The sequence below is a fragment of the Thermobia domestica genome, chromosome 9 (assembly GCF_964235325.1).
Source record: "Thermobia domestica chromosome 9, izTheDome1.hap1.1, whole genome shotgun sequence".
Lineage (NCBI taxonomy): Eukaryota > Metazoa > Arthropoda > Insecta > Zygentoma > Lepismatidae > Thermobia > Thermobia domestica.
Genome location: NC_137462.1, coordinates 71,050,970 through 71,069,850, shown reverse-complemented (window position 1 = coordinate 71,069,850; position 18,881 = coordinate 71,050,970). Strand labels below are relative to the sequence as shown.

At 35.6% G+C, this 18,881-nt stretch overlaps 1 protein-coding gene across 2 annotated transcripts in view; it reads left to right on the top strand.

The window, feature by feature from the left end:
- RtcB (RtcB RNA ligase) overlaps positions 1 to 14,131 on the top strand; it is a 50,335-nt gene extending 36,204 nt beyond the window's left edge. For both annotated transcript variants that reach the window (XM_081771301.1, XM_081771302.1), the window contains exons 10-11: positions 99 to 263; positions 12,727 to 14,131. In XM_081771301.1, coding sequence (XP_081627427.1) covers positions 99 to 263; positions 12,727 to 12,954 — 393 coding nt within the window. In that variant the 3' untranslated portion in view covers positions 12,955 to 14,131. The remainder of the gene's footprint in view (positions 1 to 98; positions 264 to 12,726) is intronic.
- The last annotated feature ends 4,750 nt before the right edge of the window (positions 14,132 to 18,881 follow it).

The window sequence follows — 18,881 nt, the reverse complement described above, 5'->3', positions numbered from 1 at the left end:
CCGCCCACCCTATATATGTATTGAATTCCTTTTAGCAGGTAGAACAAATTAAAAATGATATTTATGTTTATATGTGATGATTTGATCTTTGTCCACAGGGTTCTACCCGAGCCTTCCCTCCACACCACCCTTTGATTCCCGTAGATTACCAACTGACTGGTCAGCCAGTATTGATAGGAGGAACTATGGGAACGTGCAGTTATGTATTAACAGGAACAGAACAAGGAATGAAGGAGACTTTTGGATCTACATGCCATGGCGCTGTAAGTATTACTTGATGTTTTCGGAAATTAGCCCTACTTTTAAAATTAGCATAATAATTTTGTCGTACATTATTATCAATAAAACATATTAGTGATAGAGCCAGATGGTTTTAGGCCTCTCTAAATTAAATTCGTATCTTGGATAATAAATATCATATGAAACGAATCGACATTAACACAATAAGTCCCAAATAGGTATTACGAAATACTCTTTTAATAAAAAGGGGTTAGTTTCTCTTGATGGTGAGTTTTTTTCTAGACAGTTTCTCAAAAATAGTTTACTTGATTTCGATTATATTTCATTAACAATCCTACAATATAAAAAAAAAATCATTTATGTTGACAAAATGTACAAGGAAGAGTTCCTTTGGATATGTTTTTACCTTCGAGGAACAGCTAATGATGTTTTGTAGTCGTGAAGAAAAAAAAAAAAAAAAACGGAATTTATATACGGATTTATGCGTTTCATGACTTCTAAGTGCCTAAATAGTATTCTTTGGATTTCGTCCGCATGTACAGAAGCATAGAGGTCTTATTCTTCAAAGTATCGAGACCAAATTTTAAAATATTCTTTCAGTAATTAGGATAGGCCCAGCAGTTATTATACTTGATTCCAAATTTACAAGCACTGTTAATAAAATAGCATGAGATTTCTTTTGAGACTTAATTATTGACTTATAGTCAGCAGATATTTCCTCGATTAATACATTTATAAAGATAGCAAAGCGATTTTCAACCAGTTCGTATAATTTACATGTACACTCATGTCCAAAATGATAGTCGCATATCTATAACTGTCTTCTTGTAAGAATATAATTTGATGATGATTTTGAAGGATACTTTTAATACTGATACTGTGTGTATAATCGGGAAATATAATTAGTGGTAAATTTCATAGCAAAAGAATTATAAATACGAAAATTAGAATGAGAAAAACAAAATGTTGCTAAATGGACAAGAAAGTTTTATTTTTGTTTTATTGTTCTTATTTACTGCTCTTTTGACATGAAATTTGCCACTTACATGTCTTTGCCGATTATACACATACTAACATTATAAGAAATACTGGGCGAATTCATTACCAAATTATATTTCTACAACAACATATTTATAGACATGCGACAGTAATTTTGAACATGGGTGTACATTACCACACATAACAATAAATATACAATCTTGTGTGTGTGTAAAAGCGTTAGAATAATTATATTCTTTCTTTCTTCATCTTCTGGGCTAGTAGCATATAAAACCTTTCTGCCCAACAAGTTTACAGATTCTTATTAATATTCTCAGAAAGGATGTTTCGAATTTTCCTCTTGAACCAAAACATAAAAGTAGTTCACTGGAAAACGAAAATCGAAATTGCAGTTTCTTCAGAAAGGGAACTTCAAAAACTACGATGTTTATAGTTAATAAATAAATCTTTAATTAATAACCCAGTAATATAGCGTATTATTTTTCTCACAAAAGTTGAGAACGGTAGTTTACTAGCTTGGGTATGTTTTGTACCGGCGATTTCTCGAAAGATACTCTAGTGACTTCGAGGATATTTTGTAAATAAGTATTACATTATTAGCATAGAATATGACATAAATAATTTTTTTCTGGAAAACCTAGAAGGGTTTTCTACTAATACGATGAGTTTTCTTCAGACGAAGTTTTTCGAAAATGTGTTATAATTTTCTTCATGTTTCATAAGTAATTCAAAAACATAATGGAAGAAAAGAAAACTGACAAGAGTAGTTAGTCAGTAAGTGTGCTGGAAAGAAAGGAATCTGTATTAGCGAACAAGAGGAAAGTGTATATACAGGGCTCCTACTGGTCAGGGAAAACTCAGGGAAAATGGTGCAGGTCAGGGGAGCTCAGGGAAAAAGAACAGAAATCAGAGAAAGTCAGGGAAACTTTATAAAATATATTTTTTCTAACTTTAACAGTAGACAAATTTCAGCCTAGCCAATCATTATAATACCTATTTGGTAAGGTAAGTGGAATGTACGTATGAGCAATTAATGACTATTTGTCTCTATAGAATAAAGGTTCTCATATTTAAATATTCACCGTAATTTATTCTTTATTTATATGTCAAAGTCACCCGGCACCTGTCACATGAAACTCAGGGAATTTTCTGCGAAAGGTCAGGGAAATAGATTTCTCTACATGAGTAGGAACCCTGATTGATATATATCGGGTGGCCCATTTTAATCTTTCCACGGAAATTTCTCGAAAACGGTTGAACATAAATGGACTGAACAAAAACTCAAATAGGAAATACCATGGGGCAAATCGAATGGTGATGTCGGGGTGCCCCCCCAGGGCCGCTATTCAGGGGGGACCGGGGCCCAACTTTAAAATTTTAAATGGAAACATGGGGCGAGTGATAACTCGTTCGATAGATCTTCAAACACTAAACAGAGTTGTGACAAAAGAGTTTTCATATCGGTTGCCGTTTTCAAAATGGCCGCTAAGACATGACGCCTATATCAGATTAAGCGTCTAGTACCACTAATATGAAAGCGGTTGGAGATAAATGAACAGAACAAAAAGTGAAACAGGAAAATGACATAAAGCACGTCGAATGATATCGTGGTGACCCTCAGGGCCGCCTTTCATGGGGACCCAGGGCCAACTTCAAAATTGTCAATGGAAAAGCATAAGTGAAGTGATATCTCGTTCGATAGATCTTTAAAAACTAAAATTGTTGCGGCAAAAGGTTTTTCATATCTGTCACCGTATTCACCAAGACCGCCAAGACATGGTGCCTGTATCAAATAAAACGTCAGTACCACTAATATGAAAACGGTTGGACATAAATGAACAAGATAAAACTCGTATAGGAAATCACAGAGGGTATTTATCATTCCACACCGCGAAAGTAATCCAACGGAGAAAAATATTATTAAAGTATAAGTGGCATAATGCTAAAGAGGAAATCTAATTCTTAGAAAAGTATTTTTCCGAACTCCCTCCATAAGTGGGTGAAGCGGAAATGAATGGTAAAATCTCAAATGAGAACCCCACGTTTACCTGCAATAGGTATGGTTTGTCCGAAACACTTGGGTGTACAAGTGACCTGTACTGTAATGAACCAATATTGTGCAGACGACTTTTGAGCAAAACCAACGTTTGTACACGTTGTTCTAAAATTGCGTTGTTCGACAAATTGGTTTCGCATTTCAGTTGATTCATTTTTGCACAAATCATTACCTGCAATCAAAATAGACGATACCATTTAACAAGAATTTTACCTACTTTTTTCCATTACAGACATCTATCTGTTATAAAAACACATTTCAAATAATTTAGTTGTGTAGATACAATTTGCAAAAACCAAGGTTCTCATTTGCAATTTCACCATTCCTTCCCGTCCCGCTTCACCCACTTACGGATGACGTTGGAACGATTATTTTCTAGGAACTAGATTTCCTCCTTTGCATTATGGGACTTTTACTCTAATCATCTTTTCCTCAGTTGCAACATTTTAGAGCCCTGGAATGATAAATAATCTCTGTGATTTTCTGTAGGAGTTTTATTCTGTTCATCCGTTATTACCTTCAACCGCTTTCATATTAATGGTACTGGATCTTTTATCTGATACAGGCACCATGTCTTGGCGGCCATTTTGAAAACGGTGACCTATATGAACAATCTTTTGCCACAACGCTGTTTAGTGTATGAAGATCTATCGAACGAGGTATCACTTGACCCATATTTTCGTTTAAAATTTCTAAGTTGGGCCTGGGCCCCCATGAAAGGCGGCCCTGGGGGACACCGCGACATCATCATTCGATTTGTCCCATGGTTTTCCTATTTGAGTTTTTGTTTGGTTCATTTATGTTCAACCGTTTTCATATTAGTAGTACTGGACGTTTATCTGATACAGGTAACATATCTTGGCGGCCGTTTTAAATACGGTGACCTATATGAAAATTCTTTCGCCACATCGCTTTTTAGTTTTTAAAGACCTATCGAACGAAGGGTCACTCGCCCCATGTTTCCATTTAAAATTTTAAAGTTGGGTCCCGGGCCCCCATGACGAGCGGCTCTGGGGGAACCCCGACATCACTATTCGATTTGCCCCATGGTATTTCCTATTTGAGTTTTAGTTCAGTTCATTTATGTTCAACCGTTTTCGAGATATTTCCATGGAAAGATTAAAATGGGCCACCCTGTATATATATATACTATGTAATGAAAAATATCCGGACACCTGGCTGAAAGTGACACAAGTTCGTGGTCCTCCATCGGTACTGCTGGAATTCAATATAGTGTTGGCCTACCCGTAGCCTTGATGACAGCTTCCGCTCTCGCAGGCATACTTTCAATCAGGTGCTGGAAGGTTTCTTGGGGAATTTTAGCCCATTCTTCACGGAGTGCTGAACTGAGGAGAGGTATCGATTTAGGTCGGGGAGGCCTGGCACGAAGTCGGCGTTCCGAAACATCACAGAGGTGTTCTATAGGATTCAAGTCAGGACTCTGTGCAGGCAATCCATTACAGGGATGTTATGGTCGAGTAACCACTCCGCCACAGGCCGTGCAGTATGAGCAGGTGCTCGATCGTGTTGAAAGATGCAATCGCCATTCCCAAATTGCTCTTCAACGGTGGGAAGCAAGAAGGTGCTTAAAATATCAATGTAGACCTGCGCTATGAGAGTGCCACGCAAAACAAGGGATGCAAGCCTCTTCCAAGAAAAACACGACCACCACCGAATTTTACTGTTGGTACTACACATGCTGACAGATGACGTTCACTGGGCATTCGTCATACCCACACCATACCATCGGATCGCCACATTGTGTACCGTGATTCGTCATTCCACACAATGTTTTTCCACTGTTCAGCCGTCCGATGTTTACGCTCCTTACACCAAGCAAGGCGTCGTTTGGCATTTACCTGCGTTGTGTGTGGCTTATGAGCAGCCGCTCGACCATGAAATTCAAGTTTTCTCACCTCACACCTAACTATCATAGTGCTTGGAGTCGATCCTGATGCAGTTTGGAATTCCTGTCTGATGGTCTGAATAGATGTCTTCCTATTACATTTTACGACCTTCTTCAACTGTCGGCGGTGTCTGTTAGTCAGCAGACGAGGTCGGCCTGCACGCTTTTGTGCTGTACGTGTCCCTTCACGTTTCCACTTCACTATCACATTAGACACAGTGGACCTAGAGACGTTTAGGAGTGTGAAATCTCGCGTACCGACTTCTGACACAAGTGACACCCAATCTGCTGACCACTTTCGAAGTCCGTAAGTTGCGCGGAGCGCCCCATTCTGCTTTCTCACGATGTCTAATGACTACTGAGGTCGCTGATAATGAGTACCTGCCAGTAAGTGGCAGCACAATGCACCTAATATGAAAAACGTATGTTTTTGGGGGTGTTCGGATACTTTTGATCACATAGTGTATATATATTGAAAAATAAAATATTTTAAAAAACTATTAAGGATTAAAGTGGTTATTTCAGAAATAGAGGATGTTGTGGAGTGGAGTCATTACAGGTGCGGTTTGCGTACAGTATAGAAGTTGCATGTCTTCGTATCCTTTTCTGAAGATCGTGGAAGGGTTTAGGAAAAAAGATCTCGAGAATTACTCAAGCGGGAGGTGTGGTCTAATGTACTGTTATGATGATTTGTGTTTTGGGGCAGGTAGGCCGGAAGTGTACACGCTGGAGAAGTGTCGGTGATGGTTGCTGCGAATCGAGAGATAATCATTTCATATTTACAAATGGTGATGACCAGTCTCGCCGGAAATTAAAACTGAGTTTATCACCAGAATGTCATGTGTGTGTGTGTGCAAGTGATGGAGGAATCACAATTCACAGCAAGTTACATGGCATGGATATGTGGACTCGGGTTCCATGGGTAAAACCGCCGATAATGGACCATCACGACGCCAATGTTGCCTCGATTATGAACTATTAACCTTGATGACTTGAACCGTATGATGTGGTGGAATGAGCCATCGTTCTCCTTATATCAAAACATGGGCTATGTTATGTGTGGTACACGGCCAAAAAAGCCAACGATTCCCAGTATCTCTGCCAGCCGTGAGACATGCAGTGGCTCTGTGATGTCGTGAGCTGCAATATCCTGATTTTCAGTGGGTCCTGTGTTGATGCTTACCGGTCGTGTCACTTACGGTAATTATATCATTAATTTAGGGGACCATGCATTTCCAATGCGAACAAAGACGCGATATTCCAGGATAATAATGTCCCCATTCATACAGCCCAAGCTGTTGCGACATGCTTTGAGGAACATTGGGATGAAATTGAACACCTCCCCTAGCCCACCCAAGGCCCAGAGCTGAACATGTTTGAACACTGTATTCCGTCTTAGAGACACGAATCCGGCGTAGATTTCCGCCTCCATTCTTTCTCACGGAACTGAGTAATGCATTACATGCAGAATGGTTTGATATTCTTCTTGCTATCGTTTACGATTTCTATAACCCATCCCACGTCACATCACGGCTGTTTTGAGGACGAAAGGTGGTAGTAAGTTAACTTTTTTCGGGGATGTTTGTAACGATCTGAAAAACGATCGTTACAAATCTGATTTGTTTGGTCTACATTTGTATTATTTGATTGTTTTATTTTATTGTAAATACTTGTTCATTTCATTTTAAGATTTGCTGTTACTAATTTTAAAATGTTATTATGAATTTTCAACTCAAATTTTATTAAAACGAGTCGATAAATTATAGTTTTATGGGATACTAAATGAATCACTGGGCGGAAAGTGTTTTAAATTCTGTATACATGCATCTTTATCTTTTTCTAATTATTGATCGATTGATGGATATACAGAATAAGCAGTAAAGTTGATAAACGTAAAAACGAATTAATTTGACGTTTTTAAAACAATTATAGTTGTTATCTAAGTTAAATAGCATAAAATAGTGATAATCATATTCTTTTGTGCTGCAAATTGATACATATGGTAAGATGTGTTCAAGAAATATCAATCAATATAATATGAATTGCTAAGAGCCTAACCCCGCCTACTTCCATATCCCAGTTGATTCCCAATGTAAAATTATTAAGTTTGATTTTGTATGCAATAATTATTTTATTAAATAATATGAATTTTACGGAATTTAGAAAGCTAATATTACAGCCTATGTACTAACACGAGATGGATGTTACGGATGTTTTATATGTATTCTTAGCCATTGTTTATAAAGCTTCGCAGTCATGTGGAAATACGTCGTTGTCTTGAAATAACATATGTACTGGCTGTAGGAAGTAAAGTGGTGAGATAACTGGTGTATCCTACAATCCGGATCGTTTAAAAGCAGACAGCTGTAATATGGCTCTTGTATCCTGGTCATTGAAATAAGCATTAAAATTTTGGAACTGAGATTTGGAATCCGTATTATTATTGTTTGATTGTTAAATGCTGTGAATCTACTTCCACGCATGATATCCGGACCTGCTTGACTGGTGCTACTTGTAATGGAAGTCCGAAATACAAAATAGTATAAAAGTTAAAGTTTTCGTATGGCAATGAATGGTTGTTCCTATAGAAAATGGGTAGTACTAGTGAGTGTTTTTAGAAAAAATCAATTTTTATAGACACAGAAAATGGCGACCGTGTTACCGGACATTGAAGACAGATGCAGTTACTGGATGTTGTCGCAGATCCAGAGTCAGAATATAACGACAATGATCTGAAAAGATATCAGCGTTGAGGATAGTGGATACCAGAGAAAAAAAAGTTCTTGAGAAAATTTTGGGACTTCGGAAGTAGGCGGAACATTATTGAATAATATGGTAAGGAAGAATAAAGGTGACAAAACTGCTAAAAGCAGAGACAATTTAATGTATCTGTGTTGTGACGGTGTGGAAGTAACTGGACAGGATACTGATAACAGTATAGTGTGTAATACTTGCCGCAATTATTTTCATCTGTACTGTGAAAAAGTAGAATCTACCAAGTTAGAAGAATTATTAAACACTTGGTGTTGTAGTCGATGTACCAGTAAAGATAATCAATCAATAGTAGAGGATGATAAGGCTTCTGAAGAGGAAGAAGAAGTTGCTGAAAGTAGTACTATAGGATCTGAAGCAATTTTGACAAAACTGTGGAAGGAGATGACGCGTATGAATAAAACTTTTGAGGATCAGATGACACGTATGAATAAAAATTTGGAAAAGAAATTCGAGGATCAGAATAAGAATTTTGAACTTCATTGGCAGAAGTTGGAAGAGCGGATGAATAAAAGAATGATTGAGACTGAACAGGAACTGAGACAAGAGTCGAAGGAGGATTTGAGAACTGAGATACCAACTGTCGATATCCGTTTGAACCAACTGAGTGAAGAAGTGAGTAAACAAAAGGATCAATCTGGTGACGGAATAATAGAAGATATTTTGACGAACACTGACCAATGGACAACAAATGTAATTGAAGATGTGACAGTATATGATGAAAGTACATGTGTTAAAGCTGTATCATGTAAAAGTACGACAACATCAAATGGACTAGTCGAAAGACCTTATAAGAAGATAAAACAACACAAAGAACAAAACGCAATACAACAATTGGAGAAAAGAAGTTATATGATAATATGTAAAAATAAGTGTTGGAGGAAAAGAAAGAAGAAAAAGAAAAACGAGAGAAGAAGCAGAAAAAGAAGAAAGGCACTGACAGAAATCATCATCAGAAATCGGAAGCGTGGAAAAAGGAAAAGAAGAAAACTCAGAAATCAAAAGAAGACACGAAAGAAATTCAAAGAAGAGACAAGGAAGTACAAAAGGATGAAAGGAATAATTCCAGATGAAAGAAGACAGTGGAAACATCGGAAGAGGAAATTAAAGAAGTCACAAGAAAACAGTATGAGGAAATATAACAGAAGGAAGTATAAGCAATTAAAAGGAAGACAATGTACGGGGAAGAAACGGAATAAATTAAAAGGTGACGTAAAATATTGAAAAACGAAAGAGCTTGTAAATAGCGAATTCTATGTTATTAATGTTACTGTTTTTAAAATTGTTGTTTAGTTTGTAATTTCTATTAGTTTATTCAGTCTTGAGAAAAAAAGATAAATGTAGGATAACTATGAATAATTGAAGGTGAAAATTTTATGTTGCTCTATAAAGATCATAAAATTTTTCCGGTGAAGCCGGGGAATTGTAACGATCTGAAAAACGATCGTTACAAATCTGATTTGTTTGGTCTACATTTGTATTATTTGATTGTTTTATTTTATTGTAAATACTTGTTCATTTCATTTTAAGATTTGCTGTTACTAATTTTAAAATGTTATTATGAATTTTCAACTCAAATTTTATTAAAACGAGTCGATAAATTATAGTTTTATGGGATACTAAATGAATCACTGGGCGGAAAGTGTTTTAAATTCTGTATACATGCATCTTTATCTTTTTCTAATTATTGATCGATTGATGGATATACAGAATAAGCAGTAAAGTTGATAAACGTAAAAACGAATTAATTTGACGTTTTTAAAACAATTATAGTTGTTATCTAAGTTAAATAGCATAAAATAGTGATAATCATATTCTTTTGTGCTGCAAATTGATACATATGGTAAGATGTGTTCAAGAAATATCAATCAATATAATATGAATTGCTAAGAGCCTAACCCCGCCTACTTCCATATCCCAGTTGATTCCCAATGTAAAATTATTAAGTTTGATTTTGTATGCAATAATTATTTTATTAAATAATATGAATTTTACGGAATTTAGAAAGCTAATATTACAGCCTATGTACTAACACGAGATGGATGTTACGGATGTTTTATATGTATTCTTAGCCATTGTTTATAAAGCTTCGCAGTCATGTGGAAATACGTCGTTGTCTTGAAATAACATATGTACTGGCTGTAGGAAGTAAAGTGGTGAGATAACTGGTGTATCCTACAATCCGGATCGTTTAAAAGCAGACAGCTGTAATATGGCTCTTGTATCCTGGTCATTGAAATAAGCATTAAAATTTTGGAACTGAGATTTGGAATCCGTATTATTATTGTTTGATTGTTAAATGCTGTGAATCTACTTCCACGCATGATATCCGGACCTGCTTGACTGGTGCTACTTGTAATGGAAGTCCGAAATACAAATTATATAAAAGTTAAGGTTTTCTTATGGCAACGAATGGGTAGTACTAGTGGTGTTTTTTTTTTAAGAAAATAAGTTTAAACAGTCACATGTTTCTATATTAATAACCAATCTGTATCAGCAAAATGAAACGGATGAATTATCCTCATCATTCGGATATTTTGTAAGAATATTTCATTACTTCCTTATGAACTGACTGCAATAGACTGTTGTCCAGAAGCATTGAAATAAATATATATACTTTTAAAGATTGTAAGAATAATAAATGTTTTTAAATTTTGATTGCTGTAAATAATTCTGTAATAGTAGCATTAAGCGGGGGAAAATTGTATAAAGGTGAGACATATATAAGTGAATAGATCTTATTGAGCGGAATGATATGAGTGAGTGTAGTTTTCGAGAAAAAAAAAAAAAAAAACTTTGGTAAACAAAAAAAAAAAAACTGCAGTAACTACACTTGCTACTAAAGTATATACGTATCAAGATTTTCATCATGACACTAGCAAGACGACAATATACAATATGGTTAATGAGATACAGGATTTGTATAAAAAAGTAATGGGACCAACAGAAAAGAGTCCACTGGGGCCAGATCGGGATTGTAAGGGAGCTGGGGAAGCGTTCTATTGCTTTATTAGCTTTATATAACTATAAATAATAAAAAAGGAAGCTACTATAGATTCCAACGCAACCCTATATTCGTTATTGCCTTTGGTTGGGGAGATTGTGAGATCCCAAATTTCAGATATATAGTTCAGCGCAAGAATAATAAACATTTTTTCCTCCTGTGATATGATACACGAGGAAAGAAGAAAAATTATCTGGCGCACTTGTGCTTTTGCTATTAGCTATTTGCTTTTCTTGTCGGCAGTGGAGGAAACGCATTACTGGTATATTAATGTCCAGTTTCATTGCTCTAAGTTTTAAGTGTAAGCTTCAACATCAAATCGTCCTCCTTCCTGAAAAACAGCATCTTCGAAATATACTACAAACGTTGAAACAAGATGCCTGTTTGGGTTTGTTTTCTTGTAATATTTGTTTACAATTCCCCAAAACGACATGTTTATGGAGGTAGCTGGCGCAATCAAAGACAGCTTCACGTACAGGAAAGAAAGAAAATAAAATCTTCCAGTTTAACGTCCGATAATGTAGCCACGATTAATGCTCATTGGCTAAGGGAGACGATGATTAAGGCTAGGTGAATGATAATGGAAGAGTTGAGTTGATTTGAGTTTAACGTCCCGTTCAGCAGCGAACTATATGAGACATTGATCTACTGATTAACGTGGAATCCGAACCACATGAGCTCCCGCCGGATGATAATGGAATGATGATAGGGAGAAAACGGGAGTACCCTAAGAAAAACCCACGGACACGATTGTCCACCACAAACTAACTTAGCCGGAAATCAAACCAGGGACCCAATGCAGTACAGGTAATCGATCTACCACTGAGCCACCTTTCCCCCTTTCGCACAGCAAAGAAGGAAAGGGAAGTAAAGAGCAGCGTCATCCAAACTTAGAAAACGGAATACTCTAGGAGCGTAGTTTTCTAGGATAGAGTAACACTGTACAGAGAGGGGGGAAAACTTTATCCCTGGTTGGGACGATTTTTTCCAAACCAGAAGTGGGAATGATTTTTCAATTCATGACAATTCCTTCCCAACAAATCCAACACTTGTACATTACAAGCTTTCTCTCTTTTTCTCACTACATGTAACAGAGTCAGTGCTTGTGAAATATACAGTGCATACTATAAAAATGTAAACATATTCCGCCTTATGTAGAGTCGTTTTGACGTATGATTAGCGTCATACTAAAAGCCTGGCTACTGCAGGATACATGTTAGTCGAATTCTTCAGTATGGCACTAACCACGCGTCACAACGACTCTGCATAAGGCTCATTAAATCTAACACTGTTGGGGAATATACCAAGGAATAATATTCCAAATGACGTTGTTCTTTCGAAAGTTAACAGTTTCACATTTTATTAAGTATTTTATTACATTTTAATATTTTATCAAGCCAGCCCAAGACAAATTCGGGCGAAAAATAAACAAGGAACTAAGTAAAATTAGGTTTACGGTATGAAGATTTGGGATTTTTAAAATTATTTTTGAAAAACAAAACACAAACAGTTTATTATCAGGCCTATTTATGTTAAATCTAAATAAACAAAAATTAGAATAACAAAAAAAAATCTTTCGTATGATGAATGTTATAATATACTTTACACTCTTACGTATGAGTAATAGAATCAAAACTAAGACACTTACGTGTTTATGTTGGCCACTTTAACAATTTTCATGTTAAAGTTTACATAAGAATTATTTATTTATGAATGTTACATATTAAAATCTCTTCTCATTTTTTGTAGGGTCGTGCGTTATCGCGAGCCAAGTCTCGGAGAAATCTCGATTACCAGGATGTTCTGAATAAACTAGAAGAAATGGGAATATCCATACGAGTGGCTTCTCCAAAATTGGTGATGGAAGAAGCTCCAGAGTCCTATAAAAATGTAACGGATGTTGTAGATACATGTCATGCTGCAGGAATCAGCAAAAAGTGTATTAAATTGCGTCCAATTGCTGTAATCAAGGGGTAAACGGTTGTCGTATGTACTATAACGGTACATACGACTATAACGGTGTACTATAACGGTGAACTGATGTTGGCTATTGCGTTTCAAGAACTTCTAGTAATGAAGTTGAAACTTGGATCCGTAATCTCCCTTTGTTTATGATTTAATACTGAAGAAAAACGTGCAAGATTTCAATGCTTCGTGCACATCCTCAAATGGGAGTATAAGAAAAAAAAATACTGCATAAGTTGCTATCGTACTGATGTACAGAAGGAAATAATATTTTGTTCGTATACAATGTGTTGTTAAAGTCCTTAATTTCATTTATATTGCGTGAGATATTTTTGCAGTGTTTATTTTACTGTCCTTGAAAGGCTATTAAGGTCATTGAAGAAAGAAAAGTAAGCAAATAGCTATTTTCCCTTTCTTTTATTGTTACGTAATTTTTGTTATATTAGCAAGAAAATAATGCTTTCAGCTCAAAATTTGGAACTTCATCTTAGTATGATTTTCATCATATTTTCTGTTCAAAGAATTGTGAATTTGTGTAGTACATAATATGAAAATCAAGAAATATTGGATCCTTTATGTAGTTTTCTGTTTTGCATTCAGTTGCATCTATATCTAAAATTTGTATTTTATTGTTAAAACACTCGTGTTTGTTAAACAACGATAGTATGCAAATTATTAAAATATTTTGCTCAGATAGAATATTTACTAGGTGTTGTTATCGAGGTTAAGCTGAAAGAACGAAAACTGATTATTTTCAAATAAGATATTTTTTCACTTTAAGTCATCTGGACCTTATGATTGCATGACCTTAAATGAATCTCCAGCTGCTGTGATGTAAACTGTGTGGATGATGACTCTGTGAACAATATGTTTTGGATACTAAGTTATATTATAAGAATTTTTTTAATTCCATTTAACATTGCAAAATGGACCATTCTCATTAAATTGCTGTAGAGTATATTGTGATCTAGCTTCCAGTGAAATTTTAATTTGATGGTATCAAATTTTTGTAAAATGAATTGTTTTCTCTTTTATTTTGTAAAATACAATTCTCTCTGTTGAAGTTTATTTCTAATATTTTGAAAGTACTTTATTTATATTTAATAACTTCATTTACTATTTGTCTTCCGAAGTTACTTTGTGAAGGTGCCATCCTAATTGAAGAAATAAAGTCTGTACCGTACTCATATTTGAAACGTTTTCGTTTTTGAGAATAATTTAGTTCTAGACACACAGCTGGTGAAGCCGTTTTTCACTGGAAATCTTAACAAAGAAGATGGGAAAGCATGGAAGTAAGTCGGTCCGAGTCTATGTTTAAAATCTCAATCCTTGTGTTTTCCTGGGAAATCTAAAAGAAACCTGAGGAAAGCGAAATATATATATCGATCGAGGGTTTTAATTCCAAGACCTTCCGGATGAATGGATTTGAGTTTAACGCACCTTTCAGCAGCGAGACGTTATGAGACATGGACCTTCAGCTTACCGTGGAATCCGACCCACATGAGCACCCGCTGGAATTGAACTGTGGCCTCCCATGCCAAAGGCACGTACGCTAACCATACAGCCACGTTAACAGCCTAATTGTTTATGAAAGTTTAATCTGTTGAGATCACATTTTCTTATGCTATTACTCGTACTATAACAAAACATAGTACATTTTTCTTTTCGAGTGTTCAAGACATAGCTAATACTGATTGAAATCATCCTTACTGATTTAAATCAATCTGAACGTCTTGAAAATAATGGAAAAATAAGTATATAACTAACAAGGGAAGGGCGCGATGTCACTCAGAGATAATTGCATCAAATTTGATGTAGGAGTAGGTAATGGGAATAGAAAAAAAAAAAAAAAAACGTGTGGAAGCATTCGTTCCGCAGGCGTTCTGAATCAGAAATAATGGGCCCTACAGTTCTGAAGAAGTATGACCTGTCAATCAGATATTGATGGGACAGAACCTTTGTTAGCTGTTACGACCAATGTAAAAGAAGTTAAATAAAATAGAATGAATACAAAAAAGATGAGATAAACAGAAAATGCACCAATGTTCGCCCTCAGTCCCACCAGACGAATGCCGGGATACTAAATCATCAACTGGTATTGCCATTATCTATCTTATCTCTATAAAGAGGAATTGAAATAATGCTTCTGTTAATAAGTTTCATTATGTCAAAAATAGTATATAACTAGTACGGTATATTAAGGTTAACTACGGTATTTTATAATCTTGTTGAGACCAATTTGGAAGCTAACTTTACAAACATGACTTGTGTGTAGACAGTGAAGACGTTCTGTCTCATGTGTGCTAGGCAACAGAAGTGAAACGCTCATGTTCATTTTGTGTTCACACTATTAAAGTGCAATATTTGTTAAACATACGTGAATTATATTTGGAGTCTTGAACGCAGTTGTTACGAGGCTGTTTCTGTCCAATACATTTTGCTGCTTTCTAGTGTTGAGTAGACCAAATTCAAATATTTCCTTTATGCTTTGCGTTAACATAGTTGCGTTAATGAACAATCTTGTATGTATTCAAACGGTTATTTCTGTTATGACCATCCACAGTCGTTCCTATTTTAAACATCATCACTAATCCCGAAATATATTTAAATTCGCCTCACAAACACACAATACTTTAATATTGGTGGGTTCAAACATACTTGCGTACTGACAGCATCTTATAGTGTGAAGAAATACAGCAAGTTCATTTCGACTCCTTCCCTGGAAAACTTCTAGCGACACCCATGATTAATTTCTGTATATATTTATTTTTTAAATATAATTTCATTAGGCTAACTAGTGATGCATACCCAATTGGTAACGGCAAGGACAGGGCAGATGATAGATTTAGTATCCCGGCATTCGCGTGGTGGGACTGAGGGCGGACATTAGAGTGTTTTTCTGTTCAACTCATCTTCTTTATTTTCATTCTACTTAATTTAAGTTCTCCTGTATTGGCCGCAACAACGAGGAAAGGCTCCATCAGCATCTGATTGAGAAGTCATACTTATCCAGAACTGTAGGGCCCATTATTTCTGAATCCGAACGTCTGCAAAATGAATGTTTCCACCTGTTCTTTTCTATTTCCATTACCTACTTCTACACCAAGTTTGGTGCAATTATCCCTGAGTGACATTGCGCCCTTCCTTCGTAAGAACATTCTATAGCTAGCGATGTAAGGATTTTAATAAAACCTGAATACAAGTGTAAAAAAAAAAAAAAAAAAAGAAAAGAAATGGTTGCATTATTCATCAAAGTGCATTTTATGACTTAATTATACCTCAATATAACAAAATATTTCTAATAAACAGTGAAGTACTCTATCTAGGCAAATTACATTAAGTATCGTACTATTAAGTGCTATCTAAAACCATCCAAAATTTAAATTTCTGAATACACGTGGCTACTGAGTGGCCTGTGAAAGTCTCTTTTTAAAAATTAATTAAGCTTTGGACCGAGTTCCCACAGACCTGGAAAATCAGGTAATGTCAGAGAAATTAGTGAAAAGTTCTTTAATGTCAGGGAATTAAAGTATTCGTTCTCGATAATGAACGCAAACTTGGGATTTAGAGATCAATCGATACAATATAGAATAATAGGTTATAGATGCACTCTACTTGGCTTTCGAGACCTGTGAGTTTTTAGAGCTAACTACTGGAAAAAATACATTTTTGAATCACTGTAATATATAAATTATTATATAAAAAAATTGAATGTAATTATATGTGCCTGATCATCACGGTCAAATTGCAAAGTCAAATGAAATTACTTTTGGTATATAGTTAGGGCTTAATCCAAATTGGGATGTTATATTGCTTTTATTATAATGCATAATATCCTAAGGAGGTAGTGAGGATCCGAATTTTTGCGGGAAAAAAAAATGAGTATCTCGCAAGCCGTTAAACTTACGGAGCTGAAATTCAGTGTATTAACACTTTATTGAAAATAAACAGAATGTGTCCTAGTATTTTTTAAAATTCTCCTTTATGTGGGGGGGGGGGGCACTTTCTATATATGGAAAATTGGTAGTGAGTTGGTTTGTAAAAAGGATCGAAAACGATTGATGTTATTTCAGAAACAAAAAATACAGTGCTTGGCTTCATATATCCATTGCTTTCTGCTATAATAATTGCTGAAGCTTATGTTTATTATATGGAGCCCTCACAGCACAGAGCAATCAACCCATAAAGTTGTGAGAAAAATAGGCATAAAATTTGTACTGTAAGCTTAATTACACGGAAATTTGAAGTTTGGATTGTACGCATAATTGTATGGAAAATTTTACCCTTTTTTTCCTTTACGTTGGTCTACTTACTTTGATTTGGAACTTTGAAATTTCATCTTTTTTTCCACTGAAAAGTATTGATAATTCAGCAAGGAAATAATTATACTATGATAATTTAATTGAAATTCATCGTAATTTGGCACATGGCAAACAGCAGTGTGGTAATTGAAGTTGAAGAAGGAGGGAAATTCCCATTCACCTATGAATACTTTCCAGAAACCTCGTTCCCTTTCGCTTTCTAGACGGGGGAGGGAACTTGGTAATGGTATCAAACCTTCAGGTGTAATTACAAAAATTAAATTTATAAACACATAAGAAATCATCAGTTTATCAGGCGTTAATTGATAATTTATTCACAAGATTCCCTATCAAAGGCGTGGTAGATGAAGTTTCTGTTCTACATGGGTCGACATTGCCAACTGACATGGTCGATATGGAAAAGATGTATGGTGATAGAGATATTCAAAACTCTTCTTGCTGAGTATTTCAAAACTGACCGAGAAAAATCGTTATTAGACTTAAGTCTAACAAGTAGATTGTCGATGAGAAGTTGCAGAAATCGGGTAGAAGTATTATCAATTTCCAGGACAGAGTGTGAATGGGGATTTCCCCTTATGAATTTACAGATGACTGATATTAGAAATAGATTAAGTGCTCAAACATTGTCTAACTTGTTGCTCATCAATGTTAATGGCCCACCGCTAGACAAGCTCAAAGTAGACGAGTTAGTTATTTCTTGGCTGGAGGACGGACATCATTCCACTGCGGATGATTTACCGCCAAAAAGTTACCAACAGGAAATCGATTTCAGATTTGTTTTAAGGTGGAAAATTACGAGTTATAGAAAATGTATACTTGAATTACTAATGGCTTATTTGTGTTATTCAACTTTGTACCTACTTTTTAGTAACTCTCTTCTTTGCTTTAGGTAAACTACTTTTGAATAAATATTCATAATAATTGCAATTATGCATATTTGTAACTTAAATTTAACGTGGTGTTTTAGTGATTACACAAATTACAATTATGAGCATATTGTATGGAGATGCTCTCACATAGGGTACCCGAGCATCTTTATAGCCTATGAACAACTGATATTTCAAGTCTTTTGTGAGAAAAATATTGTGAACTGAGAAACCATAACCTTTTCCATATTGTACAGGGGTATTTTCCTTCGAATAGAAGTTTCTTGTGGAATGCGTTCAGAAATTAACACTTGCAAGAATACTCTCTTAGTACAAGTATATTTTAGGCTCACACTAATTTCTCCCCACCTCGAACCGTTTCAGTTTCCTCACTGACAAACACTTTACCATTTAATATCGTAAAGGTCAGATCCACCGTTACTGTAACAGAGTGGTGCTTGAGCGATTGACTAGAAATTCAAACTCCGATTAGTGACAATTTCACAGTCTTGTTTTATTACAAGTGTAAACTCTTTAGTCAGTTCAGAAGAGGCCGTGGATCGTGTTCAGAGTTGATGACGATGGATTTTGGTGAGTCAGAGTAGGTCAAAGTGGATGAGAGTGATGGGTCACGGTGGGTAGTGAGTGGTGGGTCACGGTGGGTGGTAGGTCAGAGTGGGTCATGGTGGGTCAGTGGGTCGTGGGTCACGGTGGGTGGTGGGTCAGTGAGTCGTGGGTCAAGTTTTCATTG